This window comes from Bombus fervidus, chromosome 16 (genome assembly GCF_041682495.2).
Source record: "Bombus fervidus isolate BK054 chromosome 16, iyBomFerv1, whole genome shotgun sequence".
In the NCBI taxonomy this organism is placed as follows: Eukaryota; Metazoa; Arthropoda; class Insecta; order Hymenoptera; family Apidae; genus Bombus; species Bombus fervidus.
In genome coordinates this window covers 7,514,570-7,539,046 of record NC_091532.1, presented here as the reverse complement: position 1 = coordinate 7,539,046, position 24,477 = coordinate 7,514,570, and the positions used below count along the sequence as shown (strand labels likewise).

Here is a 24,477-nt window from a genome sequence, read left to right as displayed (position 1 = left end):
GTTTCTTTTCGAATTTGAAAGAAAAGCACGCTTAGATTATGGAAAGGATCAGATAGCTTACTGAGTGCTGCAACGAATCGTTCACCGCAATCGCCGTAGAATATCACGTGCAAGACCGGCAATTTAGGATCCCTTCCACAGGCAGCCTTTTGCAATTCACACTCCGACGGGTATGTCTTGGCATCGCTGCCGCACACTGGTTCTCCAGTACTCTCAGGACACTCTTCAGGGCACACACAGACGCCAGCCATGCAATGAGCTCCATGATCGCACTCTATTCTTGCGCAAAGCTCTGAAAACGTTTATCTTCTCCTTATACCTTCCCGATAATCCTGCTTGAATACTTTACTCAGCGAATAAATTGAATGTTCTTTTTATACCATCGATTGACTGCTATCCAATAAATTTTACGCGACGTTGACGATGATACAAAATATGAAAGTATCTAAAGAACTTACCACAGTCGCCTACGTAACTAATAGCGATGTCAGTTTGAGAAGTGCAAGAGGCCATCTTCAAAGAGCATTCGTTGGCGTAAGTTATACCATTGGAGCCGCAAATTTTCTCCTGTGCGGGTTCTTTCGTCTGAAATTGACATAGAAGATTTATTATTATTATGCAACAAAATGTTTAGTTACTACCTACGATACTACGTACATACTATATACTTTCTAGCATATCATATTTGTGAATTTTTTAGCGAGGAGCAAAGTGTTCTCAGCCCAATATAACCACACAACTATCGTCACTTTCTCTATGTGTTTTAGAACCAGGAGAGTGAGATTTTCAGTTTTCTGAAGATACATTTTTTGTGCTTTACCAAACCCAATGTATTATATATAACATCTTCTCGCGATATTTACGTAGATGGGTGGGTTCGTGAGAAAAAATAGCAGAAAAACGCGAGGCAGCACGCGTTTCGCACTTGTTGCACGCGGCTAAGGCGCAGTCGGGCCGGTGTTCTAACATACGTTGGCGTCACGATGTTGGGGGATGGGTGGCGTACAGGGATGAGAAATAATACGCGAAAGAGCGAAACTTAATTAGCCTGGTTGCGGTATCCAGCCACGTTGTTGTTTGCTTATTACACGCGTTGTCGGCCAACGTGACTTGCCCTCTACCGCTTCCTCATTTCTCTTGCGTTTTTTCAGCGTTCCTCCTGCGTTTTTACGTGCGAGTTATTCCCGAATGGAAGCGCGATCATGAATATGCTGTGCACGCAATAAAATATTTGTAGACTAAATGAAAATCACGGTGAAACATGATCAAGTATGGCCCAAGGAAATACAGATAATGGCAAAAGTATTCGGTTACACAGGCAATTTTTAACATGCCACGAGTATTTTTGCGACTAACTGTATGTTCGTGCTTGATACCTTAACCGATATAAAAGAATGACAGAATATAATTGAGAAATTATAATCGAGAAAACTAATATTTCAGCGGAGAGTATTTTTTGCGGCAACAACGACAGCTAATTAATGCTTTAAGCAACGTTTAACCAAAGTATAGAAGATTAAAGACAAATCTGTGTTCTATTGGAACAATTTACTTTGTATCATTATATTTTTGATATTGAATTTCAAAGAAGCATGTCCGTAGTAAACAGGATAATTGACTTAAAAAAGCAATTATGTGACGAACGAAAGCTTTGTCGTCCGATTCTTTTTCCGTTGAGTTCTTTTCTCCTTTAATCCACTCAGCGGATTAATAAATATCGCAGTTCTATTTCCACGATGAAGGGTAAAGATATAACGACGAGACTCCTCGGGGAGAATATCCGCAGTCGGTCGATACGTTTTAATTAGTTTCCGCGACAAGTTGATACGCACCTTGCCTCCTTCTTATTGTAATTTACGAGACAATTATGGGGGATTCGTGGGGCTCTAAGAACGTGACTGGGACGTGCCGATATTCCTCGTTTGCAGTTCAAACAATGCCTCTAACCCTCATCTCTTTCATCGTGCCACTGATTCAGTCCTTTTCATCCCATCTTTCCTCCAAAGTCCTTTCGTTTCTATTCCCGTGGAACGCTGACGCGTCAAATTCGTGGCAACATTGTGTATCCATGCGAGGAAGATGTGATTTCACGTTTAAAACGAAGGAACGCTCGCTGATCCTGTACTAAAAAGTATGCTGATGCACCTCAATCAATTCACAACCATTCGCGTTGTCTTTTATCTCTTCCTTTATTATGGAAATATAAGTAATTTCAATCGATAGGAAATTTAAGATGCTCGATAAATTGAATATTATAATTTCGCTCTCTGTCTCTTTCTCTCTCATTTTCAAATAATTAAGTATCTGCGTTTGAAAGGAATTAAATTACTCCCGTATAGAGTGCCAAAAGATTAAATCAAATGAATAGAAAAATGGACTAATTTTATTTCATGTAAATCAATGTCACGAATCATTAAATTAAATATTTCTTATTTTAAAAATGTAGTCAAATTTCGCTGTGTTTAATGTACTTTATATCGAGAAATATACAATACAACGTACAAAATCGAATAAAAACATTCTCAAGAATCTATCAGTAAGATCCTGCAGGTTCCATTGTCCATAACTACTCCATCAACTTTTCTAACCCACGCTTCAATATTATAGCAACCAATCGTACAAATCAACTTCAAATAGATCCAGTGGTATTCCTGAAATACTCGAAGAGAAAGATTGATGGCTAAACGTGTATCTCGTGACAACTTTACGAGACGATAGTATCTAGGTTCTGTGGTTTGAGGTCGTTCCAGGTGATGGCTGATCGGCCATAAGTGTGTTCTAACGCGGACGTCGTTGAATTTCGAATAGCTCCGGGGCCCAGCACGGATGGCTATCGCCTCTACGGGGTTCGACCACCTTTTCGATTCCTTTTTGGAAAAAGAAGCATGCGCCCGCGGCAGTTACTCGAACGACCAGGAACATCCGCGCCGTACATGCAAGAGAGAGCGAGCTCGGAATTGTTCGTGGTTTTGTCAGCAGGACGTTTCACGAATCCGTGAATTTCCGATCCACCGTGTGTCCCAGCTTGGATCGAAGGAGAGAAGCCTTTCCTTGCCAGCGAACACTATCTCAGGGATCCGTGACGTGCTCTCCATTCCCAACGAATATTTCTGCTCCGGGAAATGTTGCTCGGGGTGATCTTCCGGGGAAACCGCCGCGGATTACCCGCGATAAAGTCGCATTCCTTTTCCTTCTTTTTATTTTTTTTTACTTCTACCTCCTCGGTGCACGTATTCGTTTCCAGACTGCGCTCGGGATTTCGAGGGGAATCAACACGGTGCGCCTGGCCTCGATTCCCAGAAAGATTGATTGTTACGAGCCGGATATGGGAACGTTTCGTATGGAACGATCGAGGGAAGCGACGAATTTGCCGCAATGTGGTATTACGGCGAGGTGTCGATAAATTTGGGGGAATAAATGATAGAGGGATTAGGATAGTAGAATATGCGAATACATGAGGCAGAGCTTGTATTCACGAATATCGGGATTATACGAGAAATATAATAAGAGAAAACGAGGAAAAATTGAAAAAGGAGCGTGCGATATATGGTAATTTTTATGAACCTTCTGAGGAAACACTTTGGGTAACCAACCTGATAGAAAGTAGCCTGATAAAACAAGAGCGAGCATCGCTCTCTTAAAGTTAAAGGTAGAGAAGTTGAAAGTACAAAAAAGCTTCGATTCATTTCCGATATTATCGTTTGAACGATCAAAATCGTTCGATGCTAATGAATCATCCACGAATGTACACCTGAAAAGCTAGACTGACGAAATTAGAAACGGCAAGGCAATGAAATCACAGGGAATGGAGAGGAAAATTGATAGAAAGGCTTTAATGAAAATGGCGTGCGCGTTAGTCGATTTGGCAAGGTGGGTCGGTATCGGTGAAACGAACGGTTCATTACACGGTCGCGTAACATCGAGTAACATAGCGGAAATACGAAATATCGTGCACGACCAGCGTATTCTGGCTCTGCACTGTATATATACTCGACACCACATCCATCATGGTATGAATATTTTACTTAAGCCGCGCTAACTAGCGAGGCTTAACACTACGAATGGTGGTAAGCACGTAAAAGCCGGCAGATCGACACGTTCGATGGTTTATTATGTTTAACGACCATCACTCGATATCTCAGACCATCGTTGATAGGATTTTCTTTTCTACATAATTACTACATATACGTTGATTTCGTGGATCGATGCTTCGACGACGATAAGCGAAATTTCTTATCTTTCCGATTCGTAAATTTGATAAATTAGCACAATAATTGATAAATTATATATACCAGCACAATAATGCTATAGTACAATATACTATAATAAAAGTCGATAGATAGCGAATATCATAAATACGTAGCTCGCGGTTGCTGTATTCTTTTAAAGGTATTTTATACCATGAAATATAAGATGTTTAGAAAGGGAAAGAATAAAATGATGAATAAACACTGTTATGTGAAATAATCACTTTCTATGTCGCAGTATGAGCAGTCATTTAGATAACGGCATTCGCTGTTGTTCGACTTTGAAGCGAAGATTTTCTTTCACAATTTACTTATACTTCTTTTGATGGAGAATTACGTACCTAGTTTAGTAAATTTTTATAGGAAATGTAATTCACCATGAACTGTGCGGTGCTTCAGGCGAAATTATTTTGAGAACCATCCTTTAGCTTTCGATTAGAATTCTTAGAGATTTGATATTCTTTTCAAGCGGCATTGTAGCTTCATCCCTATTTCATTAAAGGGACGAAGATGGCAACCGGGAAACGGAATAAAAATTATGATTTCAGGAACGGATTTTCGCGTCGGAAAATTGAAATCGGCTGACCGAGCTTCTAACGTTGCGTTCCGATTCACTTTGATAAGGATTAACTCAATTACTTCAATACGATTTAGGGATTAATTTGCTCGCGTTTTAACGTAAATGTTAAGTAGACTCCGCGCGCGAGCAGCATTCTCTTCGAAGAATTATGTTTTAATTTGATTCCATCGTATTTCATCAATCACCTATGTATTTGTTCTGTTATAACTTCATCATCCAAAACAAATAGTTATACATTTTAATTTAAATAATTGATGGAAATAGCTTGTAAAAATTTGATCGAGTGGCAATTTTTTCTATCAAATCATATTTTTCGCTCCGATTTGTTCCGATCTATTATTTTTAAAACCACTATTAACAGAGATTTTCCTTTCTCGACTAACGACTTTAATAATACAATAATAATAATTAAACTACTATCAGCAAAAATAAGTGGATCATGAAATAATTTATATCAGATACTCACCGTGGCTTCGCACTTGCTAGGACAAACGCATTTGGCCTCACCAGCGCTGTCGCTTTCGCACTCCGCGTAAAAGTCGCATTTCTTATTCTCGCATCCATCTGCGAACAAACAACGAAACATTTCTAATTAACAAGTGAAACCCATGTAACGTCTCCGTTCGTTCGTTTCACGTAACACAAAAGCCATCCGAACGATCTATCTCCGGCGGTAATTGCCCACGAGCAAAAAGCCGTGGCAAGACAGACCATTCGTCACCGTGAAATCGTACGTGGTTCTAGCCGGGAATCTGAGATGCCATGCGATATCTCGCACGAGCCGCTAATTTACCAGCCGGGTCGGTTGGCTGAATTGTTTAAGGCGGCGCGAACCTCCGCTTCCGTTTCCGTGATATTCCAGGCATCGACGCGCTTACAAAGCAGCCGCTGCTACCCTGTTGCAGTTCTGGCTACCTTCTGGCCGACGTTCAAGCCGACATTAATAAAGATTCCCGGTATGCTGGTATTTGCATAACTGCATCCGTTTCGAGGGAAATTATCTGGCCTGTGCCGGTGTGACTGCGTGCAAGGATTCGGGGACTGCGAACAAAGCGAACGAACGGCAGGATGGGATGGCGCACGGCGGTAGAACCGCGGTAAGAGGGGCGAAACAAGAACCAGAGGAACGATGAGAGCGCGCGGGTAGAGCCAGTTGCTATTGAAGCTGGATTTGCAGTCGAGAAGTTATCTTTAGAATTCATTGAAATCTGAGAGGAAAGGGGCATCGGCTTACCGCTCTGCTTCTCTTCGACGACGTGTCGATGATGCTACTACGGTCGAGGGTAACAAGCCTTCGGAGAACCCTAACCCAGATTCAGAATCAGAGTATGGGGCGATGGAAGTACAGCTTCTGGCTTTCGACGCTCGCGATACGAAAATCCCGATGCTCGCTACTGGTATATACACCGTAGTTGAAGTCGAGGCCAAGGATAGAAACGGGAGAAAGCCAAGAGGAGGCAGAAGTAATGGTGGTAGTGGTGGTGGTGGTGGTGGTCGAGGCCCGGGAACTGCATGCATATGCAACGTGCATGCCGTGGGGTAACAACTCATACAATTTCAGCGAGGGGCGAAGTCACCTGCGCCGTGATATGCATGGAACCGAATCCCAGCAGTACGTTTCAGAAGTTTCACGCGATTTTAAACCATGCAAATTATCTTGCGGTTGGGGAGAAGAGGTGCCAGAGAGTTCGACTCCTACCGACGATTCCCCAGGATTTCTTTCGCCCCGATCCAACCGAAACGAACGGTTACTCGCGTCACGGGGTGGCTTATGAGAAAAGTTTAGCTGGATCTGTCTGTGGTGAGCTCTAGCGTAGCGAAGATCACGGTAAGGGTGCTTGCCACCTTGTCGGAAATCTGTTTCATCGTGACGCAGGATATTCCTTCGAGTTTTTCGTATTTTTTGATATTTCATTCCTCACTTTCTGTCTGTCTGTCTGTCTGTCTGTCTCCCTCTCCTGTTTTTCTCCTCGTTTATATCTTATTTTGTCAAATATCGTCGACCGTTTAAACGAGATTTAGTTTCGGTTGCAAGTTTATTTCCATAAATGGATTTTTCAGTAAACATGCAAATACCGTTAACGAAAAATTCTTAAAGTACAAAGTTTCGCTGTTGATCAACATGCAAACAAGATTATGGTATCGGGAGAGAGAGAAAGAGAGAGAACGGATCAAAAGGTTTCATGCATCGTATGCAAATCATTCTGTGGCGAATCGAATCTTCACAAAAGTCCTTAAACTTCCCAGTTGATTTCGTAAAAAAAAAATCGTTGTCGTGGACCGAATCTGATTATAGGAATTCCCGATATAACGAACGAGCTTGGTATAATGAACTCAGCTAGTCGGAATAGACCATCGTTCGATTTTTCCCTTGCTAACCGACGTGTCTCATAATAAAGTTTCCTTAATTATTTACCTGGTACCTCCGTTCTAATTATTCCGGTCTCCTGATCGATCAATACTCAATCAACTACTTTCGCGTAGGGAAATCTTAATCGGTTACAATTTCGGGAAGGAAACGAATTTATAAATGGACGAACGTTTCTCGACAGATAAAGACACGAGATAAATTACTTCGTGAATGTATTTCATCAACTCGTCGCTAAAACGGTGGCATGGATAATTAATTTTTAAACTTGGAACAATTTAATCGTATTACTCGATATATATCGTTTGTTTCTATGATTATATATTTAATGTTGATGATAATAACCCGATTACCTCGTTTGCATAATTTCAAATCTATTTTCAACGACCATTCCAAAATTATTCGCGATATCTACAGGCTAATTTCATCCAATTAAACTCGTTTTCTTGTCAGATAAATAACATTCTGTTTTAAGCTACATTAAGATTACTGAACATTATAACATTCAATAAACAGGGTTATTCCAGATCGTTCGGTTATGTACAATATTTTGTATGTACATCAGAATATTTCTTCCATTAAAAATAGAACAAATCTTATAACTTGATCTCGAAACATGCTCTAAGAAACTTTATAAATATTCGCAAAAATCTAAAACAGTATTATCGAAGTAGACGTTTTACGTTACGTAAAATAACAATCATCATACTATGGATCTAATCACTAATTGAAAACATTATAATCGCTCAATGTGAAGAAATAAAATCTCTTTTTTGTATAACACTTACTGGATAAGTAGAACAATTGGTCAAGCTTTTGTTAAATACTCGTGTATAGGTCAAAAGTTTGTATCCGTGGAAAAAGAGTGGGTTCGACGAATCAGGAATGAAGATTCTAGGGAATTAAAGAGGTTCCCGTTTTCCGGGGATTGGTACTCACTGCAGAGTCCCTGGTAAAGCACGCGGATCTCTCGTCGATGTTTACAGCCCTCCAGGCGAAGCTTACACTCGTTTCCGTAGCTGATGCCATCGTCGCCGCAAACTGGCTGAAATTCCGCCGGACAGGTTGGACATTCGCAAATCGCTGTGCCACCGGTTTCCGCGCAAATCGCGCCCCACTGACAGATCTGCAAAAGAAATTCCTATCAGCTTGACTTTTTCCCTTGGACGTTTTCGATCCCAAACGTGGCGATTCATTTCATTTCTTTTTTCCTCTCTCTCTCTCTCTCTCTCTCTCTCTCTCTCTCTCTCTCTCTTTTGGTTTCAACCGAGAGAAAAACGCGAGATTAATCGCGGTGGATCATCGTTTGCTTTTTTCACGACACACCTCTCGGCGACAGCAGCCTCTTTGTCGTAGGTTTTCTCGGATAGTCGCTGGTGCAAAGCCGATAATTTATTGCTCGTGATATTTTATCACAACGCAGAATTTACGTGCTACTTTAATTCGTAGGATTTAACGTAAATCGTCGCAGTGCTTTGCCACGACCAACGCTGATTTTTCCCCGCATTTCGTTTGTTCGGAACGAACTTGTATTTTTCTTTTTTTTTTCTTTTTTAGAATGAATGGAGAACGAGTGGCATGCAGAGGCATTACGATAAACACGAGATAGAATAACCAGACTACGGATGTTTATATAAACTTAAGCTTTATGAACATAGCTAAGGAAATTACATTTTTCACTTTTATTACTTCTTCATACATAAGTATTTTTATGTTCCATTAGGACGTTCCTCGTATTTACACGATAATCTTCAAAAGACTGTACGATAAATTTACTTGCAAATAGACTATTTCTACCAATTCAGTTTCTCTCATAAATTCAAGGAACAACCATTTCTTCCTATGCATAGTTCTTTTTAGTTAAGCAAGACTGAATCCTGATTCACATCTCTTACAGCCACGCCTCGATTTTCGTCACGTCGCGCGTGTTTGTTTGCACGTTCAAATATTTGCCACTGTTCCTTTCTGTTTCGCGTATCTGACACCCGAAGCGGAAACTCGACTGACCTTCTCGGAGCAGGGCCCCCTGGAGCCACAGGTTCCCGTGTAAGCGACCTCGATGTTAGTCTTCGTTAAACAGGCCTGTCTCTTCAGTTCGCACAACGATGTATATGTTTTGCCACCCCGCGCGCATACTGGTCTCATCACAGGTTCGCATTCTGGACCGCATTCGCAGCTCGCGATCCCTTGTCGGTTGATCACACACTGTTCGTAGGGGCCACATTTCGCCTCGTCGCACGGATTGATTCCTGCACAATCATGAAGATTAAAAATTCCCTTTCAACGCGTTTCACTCGCCCTTGTGATTAAAAGTTTTTCAGTTTGTGCTGAGGCAATAGTAGGTATTATGAGACGTTTATTCCGGCTGGATTCCGATTCTGAATTAGGACGAGGGTGCTGTTGATGGATGACTAAATGGAAACGGGAAAGTTAAAACGAATGACGAAGGATATTTCTGTCTGATTTTCAGATTTTCCTTCGGAACGTAGGATTTTCGCTACGAAGAAGGATAGAAGATGATATTGGAAACTGGTTCCAGTGTTGCGAAAGAAATTTATACGGAATTAGCTAGGTGAAATAGGATATTTAAATAACTCTGTTGTGGTTGGAGAAAATATTCGAGCTGTAATATTCAATTATTTCTACTGTATGTATTTGTTACAGTTTTAATAGAATTTATTTTACTAACTATTAATTCATTTTAGTTTAGTGCTGACTTATCGCAAGGTTTGAGTTGCTAGAACTGGAAAAAAGTTGGAAATAACTTGAATAGTAGGAAATTACGAAATACTCTATTTCCTTATTTGAGAAAGAAACTATCGAAACACATTCACCACGTTACGGTATAATAGTACAAATGCCTCTTAGGAACTTGGACGAGCTGGAGGCTGAATTTAAAATTACCTGAGCTGCATGCGCCATTGTAGACCTTCCTGAGCGATAATCTCGATCTGCAAGCTTCCTGCCTGAGGCTGCATTCATTCGAGTATGTTTTACCATCGCTTCCGCAAACTGGTGCGAACTCAAGGCCGCACTGCTCACCGCAACGACAGCCAGGTTGCCTCGAGTCGTCCAGCTGACAGATTTCCGGTTCTACGCACTCCACGTTGCCGCAAGGATCTGGAAAATTAAATTGCGGTACGTGCTGGTTGAAGTCACGTTCAACTCGTACAATGAAGACATGCTGTTGTAAATACCTTCGCGTCTGGATAACGCGAGCAACGCATCTTGTCTTCGTTCTCGTTTTAGAATAAATCGTTGTCTGTTTGTGAATGTAGCGGAGTTAGATAGTTAGCAGAATAAAAATTACAGAATTTGGTCGTTACGATAATCAAAGGACGAAGAAGATCGTAGAAAAAATAAAAATTGAAATGACAATCGCTGAAAACGTACGCATATATCTGTCTATTCAGAAGAACCGACAACTACTCCTTCCCATGAAAGATTATTTTCGTTTACTCTAAGACACCGCAGTCAACGTTTCGCCCTCGAAAAATTAAGTTTCATTGTCCACGGGCTAACAGTCACTTCCGTTTGCGAATTATGAACGAGCTGGAAAGAAATGCTCCAGGGAAATTTATGCGACTGCACGGTTAGGACGGTTTAGTTGCAGTCAGATTGATAAAGGCAGATAGAAAGAGCCCGATGAGAAGTGTACGCGGTCCTGTGAGCGGGGAAAAGAACAAGGGGTGGTAAAGGGGAGGGATGGTAGGTGGTGGAGTCCGAAGGGGGTTACCGTGGCACAGGTAGAAGCATGGCTGCACCGAGATTAATCTTCGCCCTCAAGGAAGGAAGTTGGATTCCGTTTCCTGTCCGCAGGCGGTAGGTTTCGACCTTACAGCGGGGCTGACGCGGCAAGTTCCCGAGGCGGTGGTGTTTCTCGGGGTTAGTTCGAGTTACAGCTCAGTGGAGCGGCTAACCTTCCGCAACCACCCTCGTTTCTTCCTCGTCCGCCGCCAGTTTAGTGGCTCGTCCAAGAGTTGTAATCGAAGTCCCCTCCACTCTCTTTCCTCTCACGCAAATATTCTCTTACAGCTCGTAACAGTTTCGTTTTCGCTCAATTCTCACGTACCCTACGCGAACGATAATTTATGACGCGCTAACTGCAACGTATGATTCCATCTTTTGCGTGCTATCGTTTGTCCATCGTATTACAGGAAATATGCTTCGTGTCTCGACCGGCAAGATATTTTGGTTCTTACACTTTTATTTTATATTCGAAACCTTTCAAAATAAGCATAAGCTTTCCACATATACGTTCGCGAGAGCAATCGAGGAAATGGTAGGAAATTGAATTTATTCGAACAACGCAATTCTAAAAGCTTTAACTTAAATAAGTATATGTTTAAACTTGAACAACGTTAAATTTGCACCAATCCCAAGTTTTGAGAGTTTGTCTTTCAGTTTGAGACTACTGTTCCAAACTCACGCGTGCTTGTGTTATCTCTTTTCTTCAGCGGGAAATTACAATGATCAACGTGTCCAACTTTGAAACCATCGATTCAAAGTACGATATATCTTCGTTGCTGCTCACACGTAGCTGTCCTCATAGCGACGGCAATTTCAGATTAGCCCGTCTAACTCGATCGTTATACCATCCGAATAACAATCGTTGCAGGCGTTTCCGAGCCTTTCTTATCTCTGCGTCTCCGTCCTTTTTCAAATTCTATCCACGAATTCTTCTCAAAGACAGCGAACCACAGGTCTCTAAGCTGGCGCTCTAACTTTCCGCGACATTACCCTGATTCGAACTTCTTTGTGTTATCGTCAGAGCATCTCTAAGGATCGTCTGTATCGGCGTCTGTTAGTCGTTATCCATAAAACTACGCCGCGAGTGCGCGTAATGATGTCGCTGCATGGAGCACATGCGGCGGTAGTTGGCCATTTTAAAAAGAGAAGGGATAAAAAAGCTCAAGTTCGCCGGCGAGTTTAACCCGTTGGGCGCATTTAAACAGATATTTTTCTCGGCTAACCTCGAAGAATAATTTCCGAGGGAACGGAAGCGTCGATTCGTCCTATTCAAATTTTCTCGGTGGTAATTTTTCCGCCCCGCCGGCCAGTGAATATAATTCAACGGAGGAAAAAAGACAACGGAACGGGTGGCATTAAAACAACATTGAATATAAAGCGGTCGCGTGAACGAAAGTGGGTGGATGGAGCTCGCGGATGAAAGGGATGAGAGAATGGAAGAAGATCAGGACAGGCTGGCGTCACTTGAAACCGTAAAACCCCTCGTAAATTGCCTTAAAGCCCTTCGATCGTGGACAGAGTGCGTCGAGTCCTCGATTCTCACCCTGTTCCACCCCCCTCGGGCGATTTCGACGAACAAAAGCCATCCGGACCGTCGATAGAAGTGTGTTTAAAATTCCCGCGTCGCCGCGAGGCAATTGTTTTTAAGTCCGTCGCTAAGAGCCACACCAACTCTCCCCCTCTCCTTTTCTTCACTCCACGGTAGTAGACGACCTTCTTTCTTCGCCCCTCGCATCCTCCCTCAACGGCTGTCTCCGACGGTAACATCAGCCTTGTCTAATCTTCCGAGTTACGCGAAACTTTCTACGTGGCCCAGCTACTTTTTTCCAAGCCCCACGCCCATCCCACTGAGGTTTCTCTATCCTTCCTCGACGATCCTTCTTCATACCTCCGACCAACCGTGACCTCCTCGCCTGGCTTTCTCACCACACCGCGCGTATTTTGCATTCCCGCGGAATAACTTTCAGAAAGGAATAATAAGCGGTGGGGCGGAATAAGAAAGAAGTTGTCCGGGAGGGTAAGTGGCGGATAAAGGGAATTGAATTGAGTTTGGTCAACGAATTGAAAGATCGCTAACTTCTCTCTCCGCTTGTCCCGTTTCGCCGTCTGCATTCTTATTTCGCGCTTCGTTATTGTTCCGGACGGTTTATCCTTTTTAGCCGCGGCGCTGCTGCATCTCTGTTTGCACCTTTTGCCAGTTCGACGAATAGTATACGAGGATCTTCGCAGCTTTCAAACGACATTTAAATATTTCCCTCTAGCGAGGTGAAAATGTCGAATAGAGAAGAGAAGGAAGAGAAGCGTAATTCGTAGACTAATAGCAAATAAATTGTTATATTATGCAATTTGTAGAAAATGTACAGAATGCTTTGGAAGCTTGGTCTAGCTTTGGAAGTTTCATTCAGCTTTGTTTCAATAGAATTGGCAGTTTTGCATAGCTTTAGTTTTAGGTTTACTAGTTGTGGTTGTTTTACATAGCTTTGCGCGCTTTCGAAAATTTCCTAACTTCATGTACGACTGAAGTTTGCTTGAAATTTCATCGAAGGTTAGGAAAAGCTATGTTCTAGTTCCGGTTAAACTGAGAGCTAAAACCTAGTTGCAGTGATCGTTGACGTATTCACGGAATGAAAACTTATTGTAATTACTTTTCCAAAAATTTTTGTAAATCTGACGTATCCTGTATGTTAATAAACCAGGCATGTTTATTGACTAGAAACTCACATAAATGAAACAGCAAGAGAATCGAGCGTTGGAAGACAGTCAATGAATTATGCAATCAAATTATCTGATTTAACTTGTGAATGTCATATCATCGATGTTTGCAGTAGTATTCGTTCAATTATAATGTAACATATTTTGTAATGAAACCGCTTTACGATTTGAATAACTTTTCTAGTACCAAGTTCATTAGCGTCTCAATTTTATTCTGCCATTTTAATAGAAAATATCTGTTTGGGGTACATTCCTTAAAAGGAAGAGGACAAGTAAGAATTAAGGTGGAATAATAAACGAAACGTTAATCAAACAATTAACATAATTGATACCACATCCATCTTCCACCAGATAACACGAAATAAATTCCTTACGCGACATAACGAGTTTACGGTGAATGTATTCATTCAGTAAATTTAGACAGCACATTTACTAGTCAACGTATGCGCATATCAATCACAAATGAATACATTTACTAGGAATAGATATTTTGATACTTGGTCGATACTTGTGCTAATATCTTACGTAAATTTATACTGTACGTAATGTAATCGTAAACGTATGCTTCGCCAGTATGCAATCGGCGTATACATTTTCTAATTGCGTATCACTGTGCAAACAAAATAGAATTTTATCGCACGTCAATCTACGCCAAGTAAATTCTCAACAAACACAACGATAAACACAGCTGAATTTTTTCGAGCTCTTCTTCTTCAAATCTTAAACGAACCATTCGACTGACGTCTCCCTTTTCTTCCCTGTCGACGGATATCCTGTTCGGTAGTTGGATAGATAATGCTGCAAGGAGGATGAGCCACGGAATTCGGAGAATATGAGGAACATCGTTGAAGGGAATTACGCCCGAGCACCAACGACTGTCTGTGTTAACAGCGTCTTGGCGGCCGCTTTCCGCAGCGTCTACTGTTGTGTACTACTCATGTGTACTGGCAGCAAGCCACTTTCGTTCGACCTGTGGCATCCCCGAAGTGTACGCGGAACTCGTACAGCTCCTTCCCTGTAGCAGGCGAACAGGCAAAACTAGACGTGGCAGTCACTTAGGCTCGAGGCGCGTAAACATAAGCGCGCAAGAGCATCCGCCCAGAAACAGCGATGGTAATTTACGAGGATATAGTACGGAGCATAGGAAACTTCCTAGGGGAAACCATCGTCGCGCACGCTGCATCATAAACGGGCTACTTGGCGAGACGAATTGGCTACGTTTGGGTGTTCGATGGTAGATCGCTCCAAAGAGACTCCGTCGTAGCACGTGTCGTTGGTGAATTATAAGTGATTACACGGATGAATGCAGATGGATTTGACGCCGCTCCACGCATACCTGCAATTTGCATGCACGGATTCGCGGTTTGATTTCATTACGATGCAATTACGGTGTAACCGTTTGAAGATAATTTATGGCCGGCTCTTTTGCTGCATTTCCATGCACTACCAAAATATACTTGAGACTATATCGTACGTGACGCCACTTTTAGCCGCTTGATATTATTCAGGCTTTGTTGATGAAAAAACATTAGCTTCTTCTGGAAGAGGAAGATGAAATTCTGACCGAAGAAAAATCGTAGAAGGAAAGTTGCATCGAGATTGGATTTTAGAAGCGTTTCGTCAGTGTTCTCTCGTCTTGTGACGAGATTCTGAAAGTAATTTGATTTCGTATGCGTGGGTTCGTTGGATATTTAGACGAAATATACTTTAATATTTAAAACGTTATTTACAGGCAATGGCCTTGCTATTTATTAATATTCATGTCTGCACAATTTCTAATCTCTGGTCTACGTACGTAAATATACTTCAGATAGTTGCATTCGTTACAATTTATCCACCAATTTAATCTCTTTTTCTTCATGCGACAATCTAGCGTTTCGCTCGTTTTTGAAAAAGGCATACGAACAATTTAACACACCGATCGCGGACCTTCAAGTTTAATCGAACCGACGCGTTAGGGTCGGTCTGCGCGCGGCTCGCATCTTGAGTTTGTTCGCTGTATAGTTGGCGTTGGAATCCTCGAACCGACTAGCGTGAGAATTTAGTCAAGCCCGTTTCGTAGGAGCTAGGATCCTCGAAGCTAACGTTTCGAAGATCTGCCCCTTTTCCCCTACAGAAGACCCTTATTTCGGCACACTCGAGCGTGAAGAGAACGGCACGCCCGCCTCCATTCTGATTTGGATCAGGATATTCACGGGAAACGAGCTAAAGCGAATTTCTACAGCCCAAGCTGTAGGAAGGGGCACGGTGGAAAAAAGGACTAGAAAGAAATAGCGCTTATCTTGGAGAGGAGTTCTCAAAGGCTCCTCCTGAAAAGGTTACTTAACGATCGCTGCGTGCACGGTGACTGGATAATTGTGAAATTAAACAGAACGAATCGTGAGATCGTCTCTTCTGACAAACGATCGCTACGTAATTGGGGCCAATTTTACCCAATAAAGATCAATTCATGCTTTATAAGATATATAGTACTTTAAAATACATGATATTCCAAACGTCTCATACTTTTCGTATTTTGATATATTATCATTAATTTTCTTCAAAAGTTTGATTACTTCTTGTTCTAAATGCGACGTCATTTGTCACTCGGAAGGAAACGTAGTAACTTCCCCCTTGTTTACGAGTTTCCGTCGCGAATCTCTCGCATACAGCCAGGAAAGATTGATCCTTTCCAACCGCATCGCGCTTTTGGGAAGTTTTCCTCGGGATTCTCACGCACTCGATAACCAATAACGATTCCCTTCGCTGTCCCCTACAGATCTGCTCTATAGTACAATAGCATTAACACCGAAAACGAAAGAAAGAGAAAGAGAGAGAATCCAGCATACTTTTAATCGCGAGGCCCAGCTTCCGCGTTTTATCGCGTTTCGCGACCTCTTTTCCCCTCTGCCACCCGCGCCGTTAGCAGCCGCTGTTGCTGCTGCTGCTGCTGCTACTTTCAATCATTGAAAAAGTTCGTCTGTCTCGAAAACTCATTTCCCCCCTCTTTTTTTTCAATTTACCCTCGGGCCAATCGTCTCTGACGGCGGAGAACGAAAGAGGCTCGATAGTAGATCGCGGGGCGGAAACGGAGTGGGTGACGATCGAAAAGTCTCGAAAGTTTCGAGCTAATTTGATTTATCGTCGCAGCCACTTGAGATTCGCGACCCAGCTCGTTCCACCCCTGACTCGGCGTCCTCGTTGCCGAAGAAATTAGGAGGGGTCAGGGATGGGCTGGGTTAGTTAGAAACGAGCCACGATCGGTCCCATGCCGATGGAATTTATTATTGATTTCGCCATCTCGCCAACGTGGAGCGACTGAATACGATTGATAAAAGACACCCTTGACTTTCTTCTTCCTTTTCCTCTATTATTTCTTCCTCTATCGTGACTTTCACTTCGATGAGTATCGAATCTGGAAGAATAGACGCTCGGTCGAACGACGCGACGGTTTCGTCCAATCTTTTCAGTGTCCTCGTCACTGATTACTAAGTCTCGTTGTTCCCTGTGCAACTCGATTATTAAACTCGACGAAATAACGGTACAATTCTCCAGCATACCTCGCGCTATTTACCAGTTCGCATAAGCCTTGTGATCGTGTAACATTTTTTAGCAATTTTCACCTTCAACCGGTTGCTCTTTATCCTTCGATTTTACAGGAACATCAAGAGCAACTGCGTTGCGAGGAAGACGCCTTGGAAGAGGAAACGCATCGATGTTTCCTGACGTTCGTAAATCGCCGTCCGCGATTATCATCGCGTCCGTTTGAAGAATAAGAAGCAACGGAATGGATGTGAGCAGACGAAGCGTCGGCGGGTGGACTTGCCTAATCCTAAGTAAACGTTGCCTCCTTTACTCGCAACTACCTGTCTGATCAAACATTTGTCTTTACTACTCGGTTGATTAAACGCCTGCCGAGTTTATACTGCGTTCTAGCCTTCGGTCGAGAGGGCACAAGGCGACTAGGGTTGGACAGGGGATAAACAGCCGAGTAAGAAATCTGAAGGGTGTAAGCTCGATCAGGCGAATTCTAACGGGAGGGTGAGAATGAGAAGAGCTGCGACGTGAGATACGCGCAGAAGATAAAAAAGGGCGGATGATTGGTAAAGGTAAAAAGGTAAAAACGATGGGATGAACAGAGGTAAAGGGGAGATTGGTCAATAAAATAAAGGGTAGAAAGAGAGAGAATCAAGGGACGGATGGAAGAAACGAAGGGTCGTATGGATGATGTAGAATGCTGAAAATTAAAATGAGAAGAGCAAAATGAGAACGGAGAGACGAGGTTGAGTGCAAAGCGAAAAAAAGGATCGAGGAAGGTGCGGATGAACTTGTTAATCTATAGGCCTTTTGCAATATGCAGGTAAAAATACAATTGTATTCTTTTGTAATAAGAAGCAAGTATCAACTAAGACATTTATTTTTCTAGAAATTCTAAATTTCTAATTCTAATTCTAATCTTCTGAATAGTAATTTCTAGGAATATGCAGTAGAATAGAACGCACGACGGAGAAGATAGAAGTTGTTTAATCGAGCAGAAAGCTGCATTCAAATAGGAACGTTCCAGAAGAACACTTTTCTTCTGGAACATTACTATCGTGCCCGAAGAGAAAATTATAAGCGAAAAAAACGCATGTAGTTGAAGGTAAAGCGTAAGATAAATATAAATGCAGGCGGAATAAGAAGGAGAAGTCTTACAAGCTATATCAAAGGAAGGGATCACCACGAGTAAAAGGTACACGAACAGAGGGAAAATTAGATGGAGAAAGAAACCGGAGTATAAAGAGACGTACACTGACAATTGAAAATGAGCTAGAAAAAACGAGAAAAAAACGGTATGAAGAAGCTCTTTTCTCTTCTCTTCTGGTTAGTTGCTCTTAATTTGAAGCGAACGAGATAGGGGGAGGGACGAAAGAGCAAGAACTTGATTCTCCTCGTCAATAGAAAAGGATCGGTTTAATCGGACGATAAATGGCGAATATACGTTCCATCTGACTGGCTATAGCTTTGGAATTTACTTGCACGATTTACGCTTTCTTTTCCGCAGAACGTATGTTTGTGCGAAACGATTTAGCTTTAGCAAATACGTGTCGGTTGTCTATGCTACTCGCACGTTGCTAATTTATCACTGTCTTCTCGTTGCTTTCGACCGATGTTGCGGATTTCCGACGATTTCACGTCACATCCTCGGTTTCTTCTGCAGCCGTTTAGGTTTCTCAGCCTTTCGTCGGCCTTTCGCTTAGTTCGTCGCTATTTTTCAATTGTCGAGCAGTGCACAACGGAATCGCTGATTAATTTTACTAGTCAACGAAGCGCGCACTCGCACGACAGAAAATTAAGAATTGTTTTAGGATCGAAGGCTTTTATCCCGCGGTTGAATGGCACAGATTTTAAACCGTTGTATTTAATCAACGATTGTCAAGAATTAGTATTCAACGAGCGAAAAAAGAGAAAGGCGTGTATTGTGCTTGGAACGATAGTTTATTGGTGGAAGGCACGAGGACAAATGAAAATAAAGTCAGCTTTTAATCTGTGAGTTGTGAAATTGAAATGGAACGTATCGATCGGTTCAGCAGGCGCGTTCTTTAAACTTTCTATCTCCCAACGATATATTCCGTTCATCAAGTATCTTTCATTAACACATTTACCGTTTATCCAATTATTAGAATCGTCTTGGGGCAATGTTCTTATATTTATACTAAATAAATAAAGTTTTCTTCTATATTCGGATAGCGATATAAACGAAAGAGATTGGTTCCTCTGGAATCACGATTTCACGGTTACGAATTTCGCGAATAAGGATGTCACCGAGAAATACGTAGAACGTCGCGAATGTAAACGACCGCATCTGCCCGGAAGTAATCTCGATCGCGTGCATAAAGTCGCAAGTAAATACGTACTGACAAACCTCGATATTTAAGCTCAGCTCGACTTCGATTCAGTAAATATTTGTTTCCGCTGCAGGCCCCGTTGCTGGATTATCTCGGAGTCCGAGTACGCTTTCGCTCTCGATAAATAACATCGCGAGGAAACGCGAGATTCTTAGGCATGCATCTTAAGTGTTTGCAACGTGCTATTCTTCATTGCTATCCTTTGTTCCTTTCAAGATCGATATTTCTTGCGTCATTTCGCGTCTCTTAGCCATCTACAATTATTCCGCGAAAGAAGAAACGAATTCCGTGCAAACTAGAAATTAAGCTGAAACGATAGAAAGCTCGTTTCTTTATGATCGTAAAGGTTTAGCTTTTAATTGAACAAAGGTTTGCCTATCTTTGAGGAAAATATTCATAATTTTTTTTGGAATCATACTTTTGCGATGTAATTGGAATTTAGAAACACGATTCGGTATACGACAAGATATAACTCGCAAGGAAGCAAAAGATAAATGTTTCGTATTGCAGTCAAAAGAAAAATACTTACCGCATTTGCCTTGAAATGCCACCGTGATATTAACACCCTTCGCGCACGCTGCCTTATTCAACTCGCAAAGAGACGGATAGTCGGTCCCATCTGTGCCGCAGACAGGGCTCGATCCCTCGTGATCCCCTAAATTCGGACAGGATTCCAAGCATTCACAGGAAGCTTTGCTTCCGTCTCTGCTTCGCACGCATTGCGCACCCTGAGTACAATTTAGTTTCGCACACGGATCCTTGATTTCTGTAACAAAAATTGGTGATGTTGTTGAATTAACAATTAACAATTTAACAATTCGAACAGTCGTAGTACCATTGGTATTCGATTGGAACAGTTCGACGCGTAAATATTCGAACATTAAGCGAATGTAAATTACTCAATTACCAAATTGCATATTGACAATCGCATACTTATTCTGAATAATTACGATCTTTCACCGGAAAGGGAGATCGTTAAAGCAGGGCAGGAAAATCATCTTCCGAGAAACAATTTGACGAATAGGAAGGATGACGACGGGCACGTTTAATCGATAATTTTTTTACTGGCATCACGGTCGTTCCGGCATCAAATGTAATTACAAACCGTAAACATGGGGCGCGTCGTAAAGCGGCGTGAAATTAAATCCGCGCGATTCACGATGAATAAAGTATCGTCTACCGGAGGATTTAGCCGGCGTGATAAAATACAGCGTACGAACCGTGACCGTGCTCGCCGGCCCTCGGTTCTCCTTTCTTCTCGGGATTTGAACAGATAAAAGCCGTCCACGAATATTCAGCCGCGGCTAAGCCGGTGAAAATTTTTAATGGAACCACTGGCGAAGGAACAGAGAATAGTAAGCCCAATTAAAACGTTCTTCTCGTTCGCCATAGCTATGATATCATGGCCTCTTTCTGGCAGAACGACACGAGACACGGGTAGGAAAATAGAGGGAAGAAGTAGCTTTTTCTTGTAACCTGAATAAAAGATGGTTAATGATAATAGGAGACTATATTTTGAAGGAGCGGTACATTTGGCGTTAGTGGGGTATTTTAGAAATAGGTTGCAAAAATAATTTATTCGTTTATCTAATGTTTTCGATGTTAGAATCGTTTAATTTGTTCGTGATGCAAATAGAATCGGTTAAAGTAGTAAAAAATTGAAATTCGATCAAAATGGATAACGCAAAAGAAAGGAAGATGAAAGTAACATACGCCGAAGAATAATTTAAACGAAAAGTTTTAAAGAAAAGATATTTCTCTGTCCATCTTCTTGCTTATACGACAAGAGAAAATGCTTTCTTAAATTTTACAAAACCACGTCTTCAATTATTTCTATACGTTTATTGTTTTCTTTCACGAATGAGAAATTAACCCGTGAAATTACTTTCGAATATTCTACACTACGGAATATTCTCAAGTTCGTGACAGTCCACGAGCCTTTCTTCCCGATCTTCGTTACGATTTTCGACATAGAGCGTCGTCGTTACGCTCGTTATTTGCGTTCAAGTACCTTTTGGAAAAACGTAGCAACACTGGGATATCGTCAACACTCCACACAGTACCAACACGGCTTTCCCTAGCATCGTTCGTCACCTCTTCCGTTGCCTCTTCTGCAAATCAAGCCGACCACCATTCATCTCTCATCGTTGTTACATCATGCGTTTCATCAGACAACCTTCTTTCCGTCTTTGAAAACGAAGGACAATGGACGAGTTCGTGCCAGATGCGAATGTGACATCTTCAACTTTCCGATGCTTGAGAATTCTTTACAGAATATGTACAATAAAAAAAGGTAACGAATCGTGTCGAGCACGATTCACAGGTCCAGTGTCCTCGCATCAGCAAAAATGAAAAATATTTTCAAAAATATGCCGTTAATATAAAGCTCAAACAGTTCAAAAAAGAAATCAAATTCCTCTTCAATCGATTTGAAAGAAGCATAAAACTGGACGAGTTCTAACATTTAACCAGGAATTCTTACATTACTCGCGTCGACATATTGAGCACACTGAGTACCTATCTTTTTTAACGCTCTATTTTCTTGCTATATTATGTTCTATTTTAAACAAAGGATCGTATGAACGTGATAATTTAAGGTTAATCAAACCCCATAAACGGTAATCAAGATCGTGTTATTACTATTTAGGATCCACACTTAAAGATCATAGAAAATAATCGACGTCGTTAAATTGATACTTAAGATGATTTGAACTATCTCAGGAAATTATTCTGATATAAATATACGTTTGAAGCTCATTGTTCTGTGCGAAATACAGACGTTGAACCGCCAGTCGTTGACACTAGGTCCAGTGACGATCACCAGTAGTGGCAGTAAACGTTCACGCCGCCGTCGAAAGCTAGTAGTTCAGCCGGATGATGGATCGCAGCCTCGTTTGCATTCAATAACTCCCGTCCTGGTGTATTTTCGATTTACCATTCACCGCAACCCGATTATCGTCGTTAACGCATTTAATTCGTCGGCCACTCATCGTCGCGCCGCCGTTCCGATCGATGCATTATTAATTATCGGTATGACAAAAGCAATTAGTGATCGGTTATCCAACCGGCGAGGACGGTGCCGTTCGATTTGTCCCTTTCCGTCCGTGCAATCTTCCTAATGGAACGAATTTTCCTAATGTAACGTTGGCCAGAACCTAATAAATCGGGATGACGAGAACCTGATCTTTCAGATATTCCAACGAGTCCGAAAATGCTATCGCTGGAATATCGTTCAACATTTTCGCGATAATCGAATGAATTTTACACACTTTTACAATTTCGGGAATTTTTGCTTGGAAATTATCGCAACCACTTTTTTTTGTCCAAGCCATTTACCGTATTTTTTTTTTTTTTTTTTTTGTTTCTTATCATGCGTATAAAATAGACGATTGAAATTTCAGTACATACGTGTAGATAGTTTCCTAGTAGTTAAATAGGAATTTTCTACTTTGCGATACGAATAGATTTAACATCGCTTAAGTAAATATTTCGATGAATTAATTAATTTAATTTGTTTATTTCTCTTGTCCCCGATACTGTTACCCCTTCGGTATAGTCTCTCGTTTACATTAACCGATTTGCCTAACGTTCAAACAACTGCCTTGATCTAACTGAAACGTTTCTGCGAACGTTTCACACGCACGAACGATAATGCAAACACTTTCCAAAGGTACTATTTGTACAGAAAACATCTTTAAATAAGCATGGAAGAAGTTCCCGCTCTGTTCACTTCTCGAAGGTTGGCAAGAAATTTTGATAGGATCAATTTGAAAGTTAAATTAAGCTGAAGTTAAAAATTTCTACAGCGTTTATTGCTTCTGCGTCTGGACTACGAACGAACTTTCCTTACATTTTGAAACTTAATTATTCAGTCGGTAGAATGAATTGTACAAAAGTGTCGACTGAATAATTTATCGTTCTCCATAAACACGTACATGTTGAACAAAAGTAAACGCAATTCCTTCCCGAGAAAATATTGTACAAATATTCGTCTACTATTCGTTTCTTCGAAACTGCGAAATACCTGAAAACAAATGGCGTATTCGAATGAAAAACAGTCTGGAACTTTTTTCGGCTGCCAACAAGCAGGAACAATCGATCAGTATTTAAATTTCCATCTTTTTTCGGCCATACGGATCCAGCGTTTAATCCGCAGCGTTTGTTCATTTAACGGTTGGAAGATTAACATTCCGTACAAAACTATCGCGCGACCATTCAGTCGAACGAAATAACATCGGATATCAGTTAGTTGCATACGGAATAGAATTGAAAAGCCAGCTTAATCGAGCTCGCGAACCAATCTTGTACGAATGATGGTTGCTATACGATCATGGAAAATTGAATGACCGACTGAGACGGCGGAAAGTATAACGGAGCGTGGTATTGAACGTGTGATTCGTGATCTCTTTGTTAACTTTACAGTTGTCATTTTCGTTGCAAATGTTCTGCAAATCCGGAAATTAAAAACTTCAGAAAGCTTCAGATTTTTACTCGTTTCTTGAACTGGTTTATTTAAACTTTCAATTTCAAAGCTGATTCTTCGAAAAATTTATTTTTCCCAATTGCGTCGTACCTTGCATACTAGCTATCCGGCATATGTACGATAATAATTCATCGAAATTTAATATCTTTGATTGGAGATTAAATAAATCCAATTAATAATTTGAAGAAAAGAAGAACCTTGATACAGCCATTCGAATTTGCAAACATCGCGTCGCACGATAAACGAATATTCCATCACTGACACTGTCTTCAATTTCTCCTTTATGATCTACATGGAAATATCCATCTTAAATATACCGGTTCTGCACTACGGCGATCGAATTTCGAGCGCAAAAAAACCTCGTCAAAGTTTCTCTCTCTCGTTTCGTTCGGCCTCTACCCACAGGGGGCGACGTGATATAGTAATTAATAATCCATTTTGTCGGTTTTTGCCGGAGCACCTGACCGTCG

General features: G+C 41.4%; 1 protein-coding gene across 9 annotated transcripts in view; it reads right to left on the bottom strand.

The window, feature by feature from the left end:
• LOC139995443 (agrin) overlaps positions 1 to 24,477 on the bottom strand; it is a 385,320-nt gene that overhangs the window by 16,607 nt on the left and 344,236 nt on the right. For all 9 annotated transcript variants that reach the window (XM_072018917.1, XM_072018918.1, XM_072018919.1 and 6 more), the window contains 7 exons: positions 20,054 to 20,290; positions 10,100 to 10,315; positions 9,203 to 9,444; positions 8,135 to 8,321; positions 5,294 to 5,391; positions 459 to 585; positions 62 to 292 (listed from right to left, as the gene is read on the bottom strand). In XM_072018917.1, coding sequence (XP_071875018.1) covers positions 62 to 292; positions 459 to 585; positions 5,294 to 5,391; positions 8,135 to 8,321; positions 9,203 to 9,444; positions 10,100 to 10,315; positions 20,054 to 20,290 — 1,338 coding nt within the window. The remainder of the gene's footprint in view (positions 1 to 61; positions 293 to 458; positions 586 to 5,293; positions 5,392 to 8,134; positions 8,322 to 9,202; positions 9,445 to 10,099; positions 10,316 to 20,053; positions 20,291 to 24,477) is intronic.